This window comes from Micromonas pusilla, assembly GCF_000151265.4.
Source record: "Micromonas pusilla CCMP1545 genomic scaffold MICPUCscaffold_1, whole genome shotgun sequence".
Lineage (NCBI taxonomy): Eukaryota > Viridiplantae > Chlorophyta > Mamiellophyceae > Mamiellales > Mamiellaceae > Micromonas > Micromonas pusilla.
In genome coordinates, this window is record NW_003315882.1 from 1,945,155 (window position 1) to 1,960,415 (window position 15,261).

General features: G+C 67.3%; 8 protein-coding genes across 8 annotated transcripts; 4 read left to right on the forward strand and 4 right to left on the reverse strand.

Moving 5' to 3' along the window:
* Positions 1-907: 907 nt before the first annotated feature.
* On the forward strand, positions 908-3,370 carry MICPUCDRAFT_31150 (SNF2 super family; the record flags this gene model as incomplete). Its single annotated transcript, XM_003055198.1, has 2 exons — positions 908-2,158; positions 2,495-3,370. Exons 1-2 carry the CDS (start codon positions 1,589-1,591, stop codon positions 3,368-3,370), a joined length of 1,446 nt encoding a protein of 481 aa, XP_003055244.1. The 5' UTR covers positions 908-1,588.
* A 206-nt stretch (positions 3,371-3,576) lies between these two features.
* MICPUCDRAFT_7714 (uncharacterized protein) lies at positions 3,577-4,104 on the reverse strand (the record flags this gene model as incomplete). The annotated part of the gene is made up of 1 exon (XM_003055721.2): positions 3,577-4,104. A coding segment is annotated over one exon (528 nt), but the record flags the coding sequence as incomplete, so codon positions are not given.
* Positions 4,105-4,690: 586 nt separating this feature from the next.
* MICPUCDRAFT_37283 (uncharacterized protein) lies at positions 4,691-5,609 on the forward strand. The gene is made up of 3 exons (XM_003055199.1): positions 4,691-4,727; positions 5,116-5,219; positions 5,368-5,609. The coding sequence occupies exons 1-3, from the start codon at positions 4,725-4,727 to the stop codon at positions 5,414-5,416; spliced, it is 156 nt and encodes a 51-aa protein (XP_003055245.1). The 5' UTR covers positions 4,691-4,724; the 3' UTR covers positions 5,417-5,609.
* Positions 5,610-5,696: 87 nt separating this feature from the next.
* Positions 5,697-5,976, reverse strand: MICPUCDRAFT_50798 (negatively light-regulated protein; the record flags this gene model as incomplete). Its single annotated transcript, XM_003055722.1, has 1 exon — positions 5,697-5,976. One exon carries the CDS (start codon positions 5,974-5,976, stop codon positions 5,773-5,775), a length of 204 nt encoding a protein of 67 aa, XP_003055768.1. The 3' UTR covers positions 5,697-5,772.
* Positions 5,977-7,055: 1,079 nt separating this feature from the next.
* On the forward strand, positions 7,056-8,129 carry MICPUCDRAFT_50800 (uncharacterized protein; the record flags this gene model as incomplete). The annotated part of the gene is made up of 1 exon (XM_003055200.1): positions 7,056-8,129. One exon carries the CDS (start codon positions 7,056-7,058, stop codon positions 8,127-8,129), a length of 1,074 nt encoding a protein of 357 aa, XP_003055246.1.
* A 292-nt stretch (positions 8,130-8,421) lies between these two features.
* Positions 8,422-12,078, reverse strand: MICPUCDRAFT_38230 (uncharacterized protein; the record flags this gene model as incomplete). Its single annotated transcript, XM_003055723.1, has 1 exon — positions 8,422-12,078. One exon carries the CDS (start codon positions 12,076-12,078, stop codon positions 8,422-8,424), a length of 3,657 nt encoding a protein of 1,218 aa, XP_003055769.1.
* A 513-nt stretch (positions 12,079-12,591) lies between these two features.
* Positions 12,592-13,268, forward strand: MICPUCDRAFT_31157 (uncharacterized protein; the record flags this gene model as incomplete). The annotated part of the gene is made up of 1 exon (XM_003055201.1): positions 12,592-13,268. One exon carries the CDS (start codon positions 12,592-12,594, stop codon positions 13,132-13,134), a length of 543 nt encoding a protein of 180 aa, XP_003055247.1. The 3' UTR covers positions 13,135-13,268.
* Positions 13,269-13,384: 116 nt separating this feature from the next.
* On the reverse strand, positions 13,385-14,642 carry MICPUCDRAFT_50803 (uncharacterized protein; the record flags this gene model as incomplete). The annotated part of the gene is made up of 3 exons (XM_003055724.1): positions 14,482-14,642; positions 14,026-14,342; positions 13,385-13,918 (listed from the first exon to the last, which is right to left on the reverse strand). Exons 1-3 carry the CDS (start codon positions 14,585-14,587, stop codon positions 13,385-13,387), a joined length of 957 nt encoding a protein of 318 aa, XP_003055770.1. The 5' UTR covers positions 14,588-14,642.
* Between the last annotated feature and the right edge of the window lie 619 nt (positions 14,643-15,261).

Consider the following 15,261-nt stretch of genomic DNA (forward strand, 5'->3'; position numbering starts at 1 on the left):
GCCGGCGCCTCAGGCGCGAGCGGGGGAGGGTGCCCACAATATTTCAACGAACGCCGCGCCCGCCGCCGCCGCGCCCGCCGCCGCCGCGCCCGCCGCCGCCGCGCCCGCCGCCGACGCCGAGAACGACCCGGACGTCGCCATCGTCGGCGGGACCGCGTTCCAGGGCGCGCTGAACGACTTCCCGCACGCGCGCGCGCTGTGCGCGACGCTCAAGTTCAACGCGACGCCCCCCGCCGCGGCGTGTCCCAACTGCTTCTGCTTCGTCTGCGAGGCGCCCGCGCCGTGCGACCTGTGGGGCGACGGCGAGCGCGCGGACGAAGACCACTGCCTCGCGGAGGAGACGGTCCCGGCGTGGAAGGCGAAGCGCGACGCGCGGCGGCGAGCGGACGCGGCCGCGAACGGGAACGGCGGAAACGGGGGCGGGGGAGTGAACGTCGACGACGCCGCGTTTCAGCCGCCGCCGTTCGCGCCGCCGCCGCCGCGCGCGGACGACGACGACTCCGACGGCGAGGAGGAGCGGCAAGACCTCGGGCACATCCTCGACAGCCTCAAAGTCGCGGACGCGACCGAGGAGACGGACGTCCCGCGCGGGACGCTCAAGGTGGATCTCATGCGGCACCAGAAGAGGGCGCTCGCGTGGGCGAAGAAGAGGGAGGCGACGGCGCGGTGCCGCGGCGGCGTGCTCGCGGACGATCAAGGCTTGGGGAAGACCATCTCCACGCTCGCGATCATCGTGTCGTGCCCGCCGCCGGACCCGCCGGTCGCCGGCGCGCGGCCGCACGTGATGCGATGGCGCCGCGGCGCGGGGGACCTCGGGCGCGACCGCGGCGGGCGGCGGACGACGCGGGAGTCGTTCGAGGCGGAGATACGCGGCGGGGAGGGGGGATGGGGCGGTGGGAACGCGCGGACGCCGGGGCCGGCGGCGCGCGGCGGCGTCGCGACGACGACGACGACGACGCCGACGCCGGCGACGACCCCGCCCGCGTTGCCGCACCTCCCGAGCTGCATCTGCAAGGAGTGCAAACAGAAGCGGAGGCTTCAGAAGTCCGCGGCGAGGGATGAGGCGACGCGGCGACGCGAACGCCTCGCGTTCGGCGACAGCGACGACGAGGAGGGCCAGCTCGCGCGCGAGCGTCACCGCCGCCGCGAGGCGATCCGCGCCGCGGACCGCGAGGGCGCGCGCGACGAGAGCGCGCGCCGCAGAAACGCCGGGATCGGCGGCGTCGGCGCGAACAGAGTCCCCGCGAGGACGCTCGTCGTCTGCCCCGCGATCGTCGCGCAGCAGTGGAAGGACGAGACGGAGGAGAAGAGCAACCTTCGCGCGGTGATCTATCACGGCGCTTCGAAAAACTTCCTCGACGAGACCTCGCTCCTCGCGCACGACGTCGTCGTCACGACGTACGGCACCGTCGCCGCGGAGTACGCGAAGTGGACGCTAACGAAGGAGCTCACGCCGCTGTTTAACGTGCGGTGGTTCAGGGTGGTGCTGGACGAGGCGCACATCGTGAGGAACCGGAGGACGAACTCCTCCGTCGCCGTCGCGCATCTGCAGTGCGAGCGGCGGTGGTGCCTGTCCGGGACGCCGCTCATGAACGGCGCGGACGACGTCTACTCGCTATTTCGGTTTCTGCGCTACCAGCCGTTCGCGTCGTGGAACCACTTCCGGCTGACGATAAGCAACCCGTGCCGTAAGGTGCGGAACCCGGCGGCGCAGCTCGAGGGGTTCAAATGCTTACGCGTCGCGCTGCGAGCGGTGGCGTTGCGGCGGACGAAGCAGATCACGATCGACGGCGCGCCGATCGTGGTTCTTCCCCCGCGCACGATCGAGGTCAAGGAGGTGGAGTTCGACGAGAGCGAGCGGGATTTCTACCGCGCGCTAGAGGAGGGCACGCAGGCGCTGTTCGATAAGTACGTCAAGCGCGGATGGAAACGAAATTACATGCACATCCTCGTGCTGCTTCTGAAGCTTCGACAGGCGTGCGATCACCCGCTGTTGCTGAAAGAAGCGCGGTTCGGGGACCAAGACGGCGGCGCCGGCGAGGACGGCGCCGGCGCGCTGACCCGCGACGAGCTCCTCGCCGAGCTCGGCGTCGCGCGCGTGCGCGAGCTCGAGCGAAACATCGAAGAGTGCGAGCAGTGCCCGATTTGCAAAGACGCCGTCGACGACGCGGCCGCGACGGGGCCGTGCGGGCACGGCCCGATGTGCCTGACGTGCCTCCGCGCGGCGCTCCACGCGAGCGCGCAGGCCACGGGCGCGGAGCGGGGGTGCTGCCCGATGTGCCTCGAGCCCGTGGACGACGCGGAGGGCGGGAGAGGGGTGCTGAATTTGCGCGCGCTCGAGGCGGCGGTGGACGCGCGCGCGGACGCGGCGCGGCGCGACGCCGACGCGGGGGGGTTGGACCCGCGGCACGACGAGGCGAAGGAGGCGATGGCGAGGGTGCTCGCGCGCGCGGCGGAGCTGGGGCGGCGGCGGCGCGCGGGCGGCGGCGGAGAGGACGGTCGCGACGACGCCGCCGACGCCGACGCCGACGCCGACGACGCCGCCGCCGCCGCCGCGCCCGAAATCGCGAACAGCGCGAAGATTCGCGCGGTGCTCGAGCAGCTCGACGCGACGAGAGCCGCCGCGCCGGTCGTGGACGGACGCAGGACGCGGCCGGAACAGACGGTGTTGTTCTCGCAGTTCACGACGTTTCTCGACATCGTCGGCCCGAAGATCGAGGACGCCGGGCACTCGGTCCTTCGCCTGGACGGGACGCAAGGGCTCCCGAAACGCGCGGCGATCGTCCAGGCGTTTCGAAGAGGCGAGGCGACCGTGCTCCTCGTCTCCCTGAAAGCCGCGTCGCTCGGCCTCAACCTGAACTGCGCGAACAACGTCATCCTCGTCGACCCGTGGTGGAACGCCGCGATCGAGGACCAGGCGATCGACCGCTGTCACCGCATCGGACAGACGAAGGAAGTGAAGGTGACGCGTCTCATCGTGAGCGAATCCGTGGAGCTTCGCATCCAGGCCCTGCAAGAGCGCAAGCGCGCGATATTCAACGCCGCGCTCGGCGACGGCGCGGAGTCCCTGCGCGCGATGCGGCAGCAGCTCTCGCTGCGGGATCTCCAGGACCTGTTCGGACGCAGGGTCCAAGGCGCCGCCGGCGCCGCCGGCGACGCCGACGCTGCCATCAAATGCCGGTGCGCGCCCGGGCGATGCATGACGTGCGCGTGCGTGACGCTCGACACCAAGTGCACGCCCGCGTGCCGGTGCGGTGGGATGTGCGCGAACGGGAACGAGGAGGGCGCGCCGCCGGCGGCGCGCGCGGCGGTGGGGCCGTTCGGCGCGGAGCCGCGGCCGCGACGGGTCAAGCGAGAGCCGCGGCGGTGAACGGACGGAAGAAGAACGACGCGACGACGACCGGACGCGTACGCGACGAAAGAAAAGAGTCGACGAGCATCACATCGCGCGCGGTCACGACGACTTTGAACTCTACGAGTAGCACGACGTGTAGTAGTGTAACGTGATGATGACGTGACGACGAATTCCAACAACACGTACAGTAGTAGTCTATGCTCATCAGCTCTCAGTACTCATCAGTACGTCGACAACAACGCGTAAAACGTGTACAACGTGAACGTCGGGTACGCGACGATCAACCGCTTCCCCTGCGCGTTCGGCAGCGACCGAAGGAACTGCGCGGTCGCCTTGCTCGTGCACCACGACACGAGCACCGCGGCGATGATCGCCGTCGTGACGCTCCCCGTCGGCAACACGAGCGCCGCCGCCGCGAGGAGGCACATCGGCAGCATGCAGTAGCCGATGATACTTCCGCAGCGGTACAGCTCTATCCGCGTCCCGTCCCCGCCCGCGGCGAGCTGATTCAGCAGCCACTGCATCGCGAACGTCGCGAGCGCGCTCCACCCGAGGATGTATCCGAAGTGCACGCGGCCGCGCATCAGATGTAACGAGCCGAGCGCGAACGCGAAGAGGAGCGGGCCGGCGAGGTCGTCGTCGCCCGCGTCCTCCGCGCGCGTCGACAGCGGGTTGAGCATCGCGAACGTCCGCCGGACGATCTGCCCGGGGTCGATGCCGAGCTCCTCGAGAAGCGGCGTCTCGTCGTCGTCGCCGCCGCCGTACGCGCCGCCTCCGCCTCCGCCTCCGCCTCCGCTTCCCCCCCATCCCGTTCCCCCGCCGCTCGCGGCGTTCGATCCGCCCCATCCCGAGGACGACGCGCCGCCGCCGCCGCCGCTCGCGCCGCCGCCGTACGCGGAGTAGTTCGGGTACGCGCTGCCGCCCTGCCCGAAGCTCATGAACTCCATCTGCGGCGCCGCCCCGCCGCCGACCGGGCGCCCCTGCTTGTCGTACCCCGCGGACATTTTATATCGTGTTCTTCGTCTCCTCCTCTCCTCTTCGTAGCTTCGCGTCGCGCGCCGCGGTCTCGCTCGCTCGCCTCCGATGCCCCGCGCGCGTCGCGCCACGCGCGTGCTATTCGAACGGTCTCAAACGCCGTGCGCGCGCGACGCGCGGGGGATCGAGCCTCGACGCGTCGCCGTGCGCGCGGATCTGCGACCACGTGCCGCGGGCCGTTGGAAAAACGAACACCTGGCTCGAGGCGCGGTCGGAGAACATTTCGAGTCGGCGTCGACGCGCGGAGCGGAGCGGCCTATTTAGCGTCGACTCCACCCCCATCGACGGTCTCTTTGCGTGGTGCCCCGCACGGTTCACCTCAGGCGTTGTCAAGATGGTGCGTCCTTCGCCCTTTCCCGGCGCGCGCGCGCCGCGCGTTCGCGCGCGCGCGCGCTCGCTCGCGTCGCGTCGCGCGTCTTCCGACCGCGCGCGCGTGTTTTTTTCCGCTCGCGAGGCGCTTCAGCGGAAGATTTCGAGCCCTCGACGCGGCCGGCGGCGTCGTCTCGACGCCGCCGCGATCGCGCGCGCGCGCGTTCGCGCGTCGCGATGTCCTCGCGACGCGTCTGAGACCGCGTTCACGACGCGTCCGGGGTGGACGACCGCCGCGGACGCCGCGAACTGCGCGTCGACGGACGCGCGCGTATTAGGGCTTTCTCCAGCCTCTTCATCCCACCTCCGCCAACGCGCGCTGACGCCCTCGTCCCCGCGCTCTCCTCGCCTCGCAGCCGTCCCAAAAGACGTTCAAGACCAAGAAGATCCTGGGCAAGAAGCAGAAGCAGAACAGGCCCATCCCCCAGTGGATCCGCATGCGCACCGGCAACACCATCAGGTGCGCGTCCGAGGCGATCCCTCCCGCCCCCTGCTCCGCGTGGAGAAATTCCAAGATTTAGGTCAAGAGATCGATCGATCTATCGACCCACGCCGCGAACGCCCGACTGACCGTCCGCCCCCGTCGTCTTTCTCTCATCGCTCCTCAGGTACAACGCCAAGCGTCGCCACTGGCGCCGCACCAAGCTCGGCATCTGATCGATGCGACGGGCCCGGGCGTGGGTTGACGGTTTGGACGGTTCACGGCGCGGTCGCTCCACTAGCGCGAGACTGATAGACGAAGACGAGACGAAAGAAGGGCGAGCGAGCGACTCCTTTTTAGAGGGAGGCAACGCGCCGCGTCCGTCGCCGTAGCTTCTTGTAATTGGCGAGCGATCACTTTGGATCTATGAATCTATTTTTCACAGCGCGCGCGACTACTCGTGGCGCGGAATGAATCTTTTCTCCGAGCGCGCTGCGAAAGTACAGGTAGTTTCGCTCGCGTCCTTCGTTCGTGTCGTGTTTCAAACGCTTCAAACGCTACTACGTGAGGCTACTATAGAGCGCGCGTCGCGTCACTTACTCGACGGCGGCGACGACGCGAGCTTCGACGGCAACTTCTCCACGTCCTCCTCGCCCTTTTGCGGCCCCTCGTGTCCTTTTTGGTGCTGCAGCGCCCAGTCCGCGCTGTCGAAGTACTTCACGTCCTTGTGTATCAACGGTTTCTTCGGTTTCAAGTCCCCGTACTTCGCGCGCATCTTCTCCTCCTGCTGACGCATGATCTCTTCCTCGGACGGCTGCGCGGGAAGGGAACGGGGGGAGTCGGTCGGTCAGGTCGGTCGCGTTTGGAACGGCATGTTAAAAGGAGAGAGGGACTCCACTCGACTTTTGGCACACGTGGCGAGAAAGATGAAGGCACTCCACCGCGCGGGAAGAGGGTGGGCTCCGCGCGACGACGCACCTGGTCCATGGCGTCGAGTCTACGCCGCGCCTATTCCGTTTTCTACCGGAGCAGCCGCGTTCGTCGGTCGTCGCGGAGCGCGCGTCGCGTTCTTCCTCCTCGAGGGGCGAATGAAACAACAACGATTCTCCCCGTCCCCCGGAGAAGTCGGACGCACGCGCGCTCGGTGGTGCGCGGATAACGTTCACGAGCACGAGCACGAGACGACCGCGAGGTAGATCTGTGGTTTCGTCGCGCGAGCGAACGGTGTCGCGTGCGGACGCGCGAGAGGTTGTGAGGGAGAGGGCGACGCGAAGAGAATAAAGCACTGCCTCGTCACGCGCGGGACGTCGCGATTCGACGCGACGATGCGATTAAGCTTCACCGATCCCTCCTCCCGGTCAAATTGATCGGAACCTGAAAAGTTGAACCTGAAAAAATGCTCGAGTATATATTTTCTAAAAGCCGAATCCCGCTCAACATCTATCAGTGGTCCAGCAACGGGCTTGTAGCGAAGTGGATATCGCGTCTCCCTCCGAAGGAGAAGGTCCCCAGTTCGATCCTGGGCTAGCTCAAATTTTTGTTTCTTTTTGCATTACACATCGGGATCATCATCTACATGATGTAAGGAACCCCTCCACAAATTTTCAGGTCAATCGGAGCAGTTTTGAGGCGGCGGTGGTCGCGTCAATCGAGCATGGTGCATTTCACTGAAAAAAAAACGGGGACACCTGCAGCTCCGCTCGAGCACGAACAGAAACGCCCGCGTCGAGTCGTCCCGTCTCGTCACTCGCCTCGCGCGCGACGACGGGCGCGTCCTCTTCCTCCTCTCCCTCCTCCGCCTCTGCGGCGGCCTCGTCGCGAAGTGCTGCTCGCGCACCCCGAGATCGTCGCGACGCGACGTCGCCTCTACCGCGGATGAACAGCGGGGACGTCGACGAGATCCCGGGGGACGGATCGACTTCCCCCGATCTCGCCGCGGGCTCGCGCTTGGAACGATTCGCCGCGGACGCGCGCGATGTCTTCGACGCGCACGTGCTCTCGCGGCTCGAAGACGGCGACCGCGCGATGCTCGCGCTGGTGAGCCGGAGTATGCGCGACGTCGTGTTCGATTCGCCCGACGGCGACGTGAGGGACGTCGCGGCGGTGAGGAGAGAGCTCGGGAGGATGCCGAACTTCGTCGGGTCGGTCAGCAGGTTGACGTGGGCGAAGGAACAGCGAGGGTGTCCGTGGATCGCGGCGACGTTCATGTGCATCGCGAGGGGTGGGAACGTGGAGGTCGCGAGGTGGGCGAAGGAGCGAGGATGCCCGTGGAACGAGGAGACTTGCTTCTTAGCCGCGTTTGGCGGCCACCTGAAGATGCTGCAGTGGTTGCGAGCGAACGGCGCTCCGTGGGGCGAGACTTGCGCCGGAGCCGCGGGAGGCGGCCACCTGGAGGTGCTGAAGTGGTCGCGCGCGAGCGACCCTCCCTGTCCGTGGGAAGAGTGGACTTGCCGCGCAGCCGCGGAAAGCGGCCACCTAGAGGTGCTGAAGTGGTTGCGCGCGAGCGACCCTCCCTGTCCGTGGGACGAGTCGACTTGCACCTGGGCCGCGGGAGGCGGCCACCTGGAGATGCTGAAGTGGGCGCGCGCGAATGGCGCTCCGTGGGACGAGGGGACTTGCCACACAGCCGCGGAATTCGGTCAACTAGAGGTGCTGAAGTGGGCGCGCGCGAGCGACCCTCCCTGTCCGTGGAGCGAGCCGACTTGCACCGAAGCCGCGTTTTGGGGCTACCTGGAGGTGCTGAAGTGGTTGCGCGCGAGCGACCCTCCCTGTCCGTGGAACGAGAGCATTTGCGCCTATGCCGCGGAAGGCGGTTACCTGGAGATGCTGCAGTGGGCGCGCGCGAACGGCGCTCCGTGGGATCCGGAGCGATGCAAAGCTCGGGCGCGGAGCTGCAAGCACGAGGGTGTGCTGCAGTGGATAGCTGGGGAGGTAGGAGAGGGGGCGTAGTCGCGAGGACAACGACGAGACGGATGACGACCAGGACGAGTGAGCGTCGACGAGAAAATCATCAACGCGTCCCCGGGGATGGCGGGAGGTCGACCGCGGCGCCGACGCGCGAGAACGAACGACGACGAGCGCGGCGTGCGAAGTTTCACGTCGAACGACGTGACCTCACGAACGAAGAACGTGACCTCACGAACGAACGCGAACGAGTAGAACGCACACATACACGCGCACGTAGACGATGTAACGAAGCGAACTCGCAAATCGAATCGATCTGTTCACGCGTCATAAGTAATCAGTAGTCCTCCGGCCCCTCGCCGATGAGCTTCTTCTCCACGCCCTTGTAGTTCTTTATGTTCACCTCCAAGATCGTCCCGGGCTTCAACCGGCTGACGTCGTCGTCGTCGGCGATGAGGATGTCCGGCTCCTTGAACACCTGCACGACGTGCACGGGCTTGCACTCGAACTTGTGCGCGATCTCTTCTCTGAGCTCCAAGTAGCTCTGCCGCCCGAACGGAATCTCGCGGTAATGCCGCTCGCCCGGGACGCGAACCTTCAAGAACACGGTCGCGTCTTCGACGGAGACCATCTCGTCGTCGCGCGTCTGCCGCCGCCGCGTGTTGTCTATCACCTCCGCGGCGTCGTCCGGGGCCATGATCCCGGCTTCCTGGAGCTCCGTGAAGAATCGCATCTTCAGCGTTTCCGGCCGCAGCTTCGCGGGCTTCGACGCGCGCCGCGACACTTGCAAGTACACCGTGAGCAGGAAACCAAACTTCAAGTCGTAGTTCATCTCGATCTTCGGCTTGTACCCCTCCCACTTCGCGGCGTCCTTCTCGACCCACGACACCTTCTGGTTCGCGTTCAGCGAGTCCGCGTCGCCGTCCTCGGACGTCACCGCTTTCCTGGACAAGTACGCGTCGAGCGCGTTCAGGTCGATCGCTTTGTTGACCTTCACCCGGAACGTGATCACGCCGCCCGTCTTGTCGAGCGTCTCCGCCATCGCCCAAAAAACCGTCCGCCCGACGAGGAACCACGCCACCATGGAGATCAGAAACCACAGCATCGGCTTGTTCATGAACGGTTCGACGATGAACTCGCGCGCCCACGTCGTGTGCACGACGGTCCACTCCCCGGTGACGCGGTCCAAGATGGCAAACGCGAGGAGCCCCGCGAATAAAATTTGGAGCATGTCCATCGACGTCGCCGCGCGCTCGTTGACTTTCAACTGATGCAGCATGTCGCTGCTGTTCCCGCGAATCTCTTCCTGCAACCGGAACATCTGCGTCTCCGCGATCGTGTCCGTCATGCTTCGCAGCCCGTTCACCTCGTGCCGGCTGCCTTTCAAGACCTTCTGCATATCCGAGATGCGAATCTGCAGGTCGTTCAAGATCAGCTTGACCTTCAACACCTGGTACAGCTTGTACCCAGCCTCGTCCACGGGCTCGGCGTAGATGGACGTGTCCTGCTCCAAGGACTCGTGCAGGTACAACAAAACCTCCTCGAGGAGGATGATGTCCTTGGACGTCTCCGAGAGCACCGCGCGGATCTTAGGGACGCTGTTCGGGTCCTGCTCGTACGTCGCGATGCTCGTCCGCGTCGTCTTCAGCACGTCGTCGATGATGAACAGCCGGTTGAAAACGTTTTGCACGAACACGTCGCGGCTCCGCAACGACAAGAACGCCAGCATGACGCCCTCCTGCATCTTCGAGTGCGGCCCCACGAGCATGATCCCGTGCGAGCCGGTGATGACGACGTCGTTCTCGCCGAGATCGTGCGCCTCGTACGTGTCGCCGATGACCTGCCGGATCTCGTTCTCGAACGCGTCCTTGTCCAGGTATCGCTCCGCGGCTTGCTTCGGGACGACCCTGTCCGCGATTATCACGTTCACCTTGGGGCGGTTCCCGGTGTTCCCGAGGAAGATCATGTCGAGCAGATCGCGCTGGTGATTCGACAGGAGCGACTCCATCATGCGCGACGAGTCCACGTGGACGTCCACGAGAAGCCGCGCGAGGTTATCGAGCGAGATGTTCTCCAAGATTCGGTCCATCACGCTCTCGATCATGAGCCCGTACACGACCGTGCCGTCCATGCGCGTGTGTATCCCGAAGTGCTCGATCTGCACGACGCCGTCTTCCTCCGGGTAGTACACCTCCGCCTCGAGGTTCGTGAACCGCGTCATGTCGTGATCCAAGATTTGCACCGACGTCAACCCCGTCGGCACCTCGCACTGCGTGTTCGTGGAGTCGTCGTCCACCTGCGCGGTGAAGTACCCGCCCTGGCACCGCTCGTTCGACCCGAGCTTCAGGTTCAACTCCACGACCTGGTTCGCCCCGAACGGGATCCACTCCCCGATCAAGATCGTGACGTTCGACAGCGTGATGACCTCGTCCAGGTCGTCGCGAATCGTGCTCTCCTTGGACGCGCTCTCGGACGCGCGGTGCGCGTTGCTGCTCATCACCGGTCCGCCGACCCTTCGCAGCGACCGCGGGAGATACGGCGACACCACGTACGACACGTCCTCCGCGTCGGTGATGCTGCTCTCGCGCGAGAACGTCATCGTTCGAAGAAGGAATTTGTCCTCCTCCCATACCACCTGGAGGAGCTTCCCGTCGACGACGCACAGGTCGTCCACGAGCTGTCGCTCCTCGTCCGGCAGCCGCTTGGATATCAGCTGCAGCCCGCTCGGGGAGATTTGATACGCCGTCACGCTCTGGTGCTCTTTCGTGCTCAGCCGAAGCCCTTTCACGAGCTTCCCTTCCACGAGGTCGTCGAGGTCGTCCTTGCCCTCTTGGGTCACGTTCATATACACGCGCGTCGTCTCGACGACTTCCGACGCGGGCGCGTAGTCGTACTCGAACACGTTGGAGATGATGCCCTCGTACAACAGCACCAGCATCGGGAGCTTGCGGATCCACCGCTCCTTCTCGTGCACGGTCTGCGCGCAGTGCGAGTATTTCGAGATGAGGTATAAGAGCTTCATGTGGTTGATGGTCCAAAAGTCGTCGCTTATCTCTTCTTTTTTTTTCACCGCGAGGACGTTTTTGTCGTCGAACGGATCGACGACGGCGACGGGCCCGCCCGTCGCGTTCGCCGTCGCCGTCGCGGCGGTGAAGGCGGTGTAGCCCGTCGGCGCCGGCATCGGCTTCGACAACCCGCGCGTGTCCATCGGGAAGTGCGTCTCTCGCGCCATCATCGGTACGAGCGGCGGGCCCATCATATCGGAAGGCGCGGCCCAGCCGCCGCCGGACGTCGTCGACGGCGGACCCGATCGCGGCGGCGGCGGTGGCGGCCGCGAGCGTTGTTGGCTTCCTCCTCCCTGGGACGACGGGGGTCCCCGCTGCTGCTGTTGCTGCTGCTGCTGCGTCGTCGCCGCCGCCGCCGTCTGCGGATCTCGAAGGACCCCCCCCGCGCTCTGCGAGTGCGGCTCCGAGACGACTGACCCGCTCCGCGACGTCGCGCGCGACGCGTTGGACTGCGCGGCGCCGCGGCCGCCGCGCGCCGAATCGAATCCCGACGCGTCGTTCGCCGCGTCTTGATGCGCGCGCTCGGCCGCGAGGCGCGCGCGCTCCGCGGCGGCGGCGGCGAAGCGGTTCGTGCTGCCGGGCGCGGCGGCGGGACGCGGCGGGCGGGCGACTCCGGGTCCGGCGTCGTCGCCGGAGCCGCCGCCGCCGCCGCCGCGTCGCGGCGACAGCGTCTGCGGCGACCCCGACGCGCCGTCGCCTCCGGATCCCCCTCGCGGGAGCAGCGGCGAGCGGTCGCCCTCCGCGCCGCCGCGGTCGCCGTCCTCGACGTCGTACATCGGGTTCGCGCTCGTCGTGAACCCGGCGCGGGACGGGGACGGCGCGGTCGCGGTCGCGGCCGCGCCGTACGCGGCGTTCCCGCCGCGCATCGCCGCCAGCTGCTCCGCCATCGAGGGGGCGCGGCCTCCGCCTCGTCCCGCGGGCGCGGACATCGGCGCGGCGTTCGCGCGGCCGCGACCGCCGTTCGGCGGGCCGATTCTGTACCCGGACGCGTCGTATCCCGACACGCCCTCGCCGTCGTCGTCGTCGTCCTGCGGTCGCGCGGTGGGGGGGGGGGGATGAGCGCGTCAGCGGGGGAGTGGGGACGCGCGTCGCGTGAAGAAGCCGTTATGACGAAGCAACTACGAACGTTCGCGGATCACGCGCGAAGCGTCGGCGCGAGGGGCGGGCGTTCGAGACTGGACGAGGCGCGACGAACCATCATCTGTCCGGGCATCGCCGGCCTCGGCGGCATCGCGAAGAGCTCTCTTCGACCGCGCCGATTTCCTCGCGCGCGTCCGCGCGCCGGTCGCAGTGCGTCCCGGCAACGACGGGAGCCGCGGCATTCATCCTGTCGTTCGGCTCTTTTTGCGACCGACCGCGGAGGGCGCGTTCATCATCAGTTTGCATCCGCCCGGTGCCCTCCCCGTCGCCTCATCACTCGCGCGCGCACGAGGCACGACACGATGCCGTCTCCAGAGGACGAGCAGCCCGCGGCGGCGGCGCAGCGGAAGACCGCGCCCGAGGTGACGCTCCACACGAACATCGGACCGATCACGGTCGAGCTGTACTACCTCCACTGCCCGAAGACGTGCCAGAACTTCATCGAGCTCGCGCGCACGGGCTACTACAACGGCGTCGTGTTCCACCGCGTCATCAAAGACTTCATGATCCAGGGCGGGGACCCGACCGGGACGGGGCGCGGCGGGGCGTCCATCTGGGGCGGGAAGTTCGAGGACGAGATCACGCGCGAGCTGAAGCACACGGGCGGGGGGATCTTATGCATGGCAAACAGCGGGCCCAACACGAACGGATCGCAGTTTTACATCACGCTCGCGCCGACGCCGTGGCTGGACGGGAAGCACACCATCTTCGGTCGCGTCAGCGATCACATCACGACCGTCGGGAAGCTCGGGAACGTGCCGGTCGACAAGAACGACAAGCCGATCGACGGGCCGTTCTTCATAAAGGAGTGCACGGTGCACGACCACGGCATCAAGTGGTACTGATTATTGTACTCGTCGACGACGACGACGACTGGACGCCGCTCGAGAGGGGGCGGGGTGGGGGTCGTTCGTAGCTGCGCACTAGATAATAAAGACGGGGACGCGTCGCGACCCGTAAAAATACTACCAACCACGTTAGGAAGGATTCGTTCGTTCGTTCGTTCGTTCGCGTGATGTGACGTGATGTGACGCCATCCATCGCGTCGCGTCGGTCGCGACGACTTGAACTCCCGTTCGCCGTCTTCGCTCGCGCTCACGTCAGGTCGTCGTCGTCCTCCTCCCCGATGTCGATGTCGTCCACGTTCTCCGGAACTCTGTCCCCCATGAACCCCTCGCCCTGCGCCAGAACGCCGCCGCCGCCGCCCATCTTCACGCTGAGCGCCTTCAAATCCACGCCCGGCCGCGGCAGCTTCTTCGCCGCGCGCGCGAACGGCGGCTCCAGAAACGCCGCGGTGGAACTCCGCTCGACGACTCTCTGAATCTGCGCGACGTCCGCGTCTCGAAACGCGTCGATCAGACCGTAGCACGTCCTCTGCTCCTCGCTGCCTTGGAAATTTGGCACGCCGCTCACGTCCGCGTACGTCGCCTGCGCGCCGACGCCGTCGCCCGCGTACAGCAGCGCGATGATCGCGGAGAGGTAGGCTTTGCACAGACTCGGCGCGCTGTCCGTGACGTCGCAGCACGCGCCGAAGCGAAGCATGACGTCGGACGCCTCCTGGAACTTTTCCTGGCGCATTTTGATCGAGCCCGCGGTCCTGAACAAATCCTGCGCGTACACGTGTTTATCCTGCGGCGTGTGATTGGTGGCATGGGCACGTGGACGTCAGCGATTGGCGGAACGCGACGCGACGCGACGCGGCGCGTCGGACGCCGAGTGAAAATTATCATACGCACGTCGTCGGTTAACATCTCGCACGCGCGCAGGAGCAACCCGCACGCGACGTCGCCGTCCGCGTCCTCGATGAGCTTCGCGCACTTCCCGAGGCACTCCGCGCCCCTTTGCGCGCGTCCCGCGGTGCAGTACGCCGCGCACGCGCGCTCCGCGAACGCGGCCACCTCCGCGGGCGTCCCCGCGTCCTTAGCGAGCATCGCGCACTGCTCGAGGTGCTTCCCCGCGTGCCACTCGCTGCCCTGGCGCTCGGACGCCTCGGCGCACTTCTCGAACGCGACGATCGCTTGCTTCTTCCTTCGCGTCGCCTTGTACTTCACGCCTGCGCGCGGCGGGCGTCGGGAGGGAGGGAGGGAGGGAGGGGGGGTCGACGAGGGCGTCGGTCGGCGACGACGACGGCGGGAGGGGCGAGGGACGCGTCGGGGCGCGGATCGATGTCGGATCTGACGACGGACGCGCACCGGCTTCCTCGTAGCATCGCACCGCCTCGTCCAGGTCGGGTTTCCATCGAGTGAACGACACGGTCATCTTCTTATCCCCGCGCCGCATGAGCGCGTCCGGGTCCATCTCCGCGTGGTCGTCATCGTCGCGTCCCATCGCGCCGCGTGCGGGGCGAGCGCGTCGAACGTGTGACGGTGGAGTAGACTTCGTCGATCTCACGGGACGACTCGAAACTGCTGTGAGAGCCACGCAACGCGTCCGCCAGACCCGACCGCGCGGCGGCACGCGGGATGGCGACCGAGCGGTCCCTCCCCGAGGGATGGACGCGCTCGATCGACCCGAGCACGGAGCTGCCGTATTATCACAACGCCGCGCTCGGGGAGTCGCGGTGGGAGCCCCCCGGCGCGCCCGAGGGCGCGGCGATGCGGATCGCCGCGGTCGCCGCGAAGAAGGTGGCGCGCGAGTACGGCATCGAGGCCGAGTGGCAAGCGCATCTGATCGGCGCGGACGTCATCGCGTCGACGAGCGGGAGAACGAGGGCGTGGGACGGCGGCGGACGCGGCGGCGGCGCGCACAACCCCGCGGCCGCGGCGTTCTTGCAGGCGAGGGCGGCGAACTACGTCGGCGGGGGCATCAAGCGCGCGGCGGAGCGCACGCATCAACTCGCCGAGGAGCGAGACGCCGCCGCCGCGGCGGCGGCGCGCGGCGCGGACGCGAGTAAAAGACCGCGCGCGGCGGCGGCGCACGCGCTGCCGGCGCGTCCGCCGCCGCCGCCGACGCTCGCGCCGCGCGCGCCCAGC

Excerpts from the sequence above, each read along its gene's own strand:
- MICPUCDRAFT_37283 (XM_003055199.1), top strand. Across the intron at positions 5,220-5,367 it reads CGCACCGGCAACACCATCAG|GTACAACGCCAAGCGTCGCC; the intron begins GTGCGCGTCCGA and ends ATCGCTCCTCAG.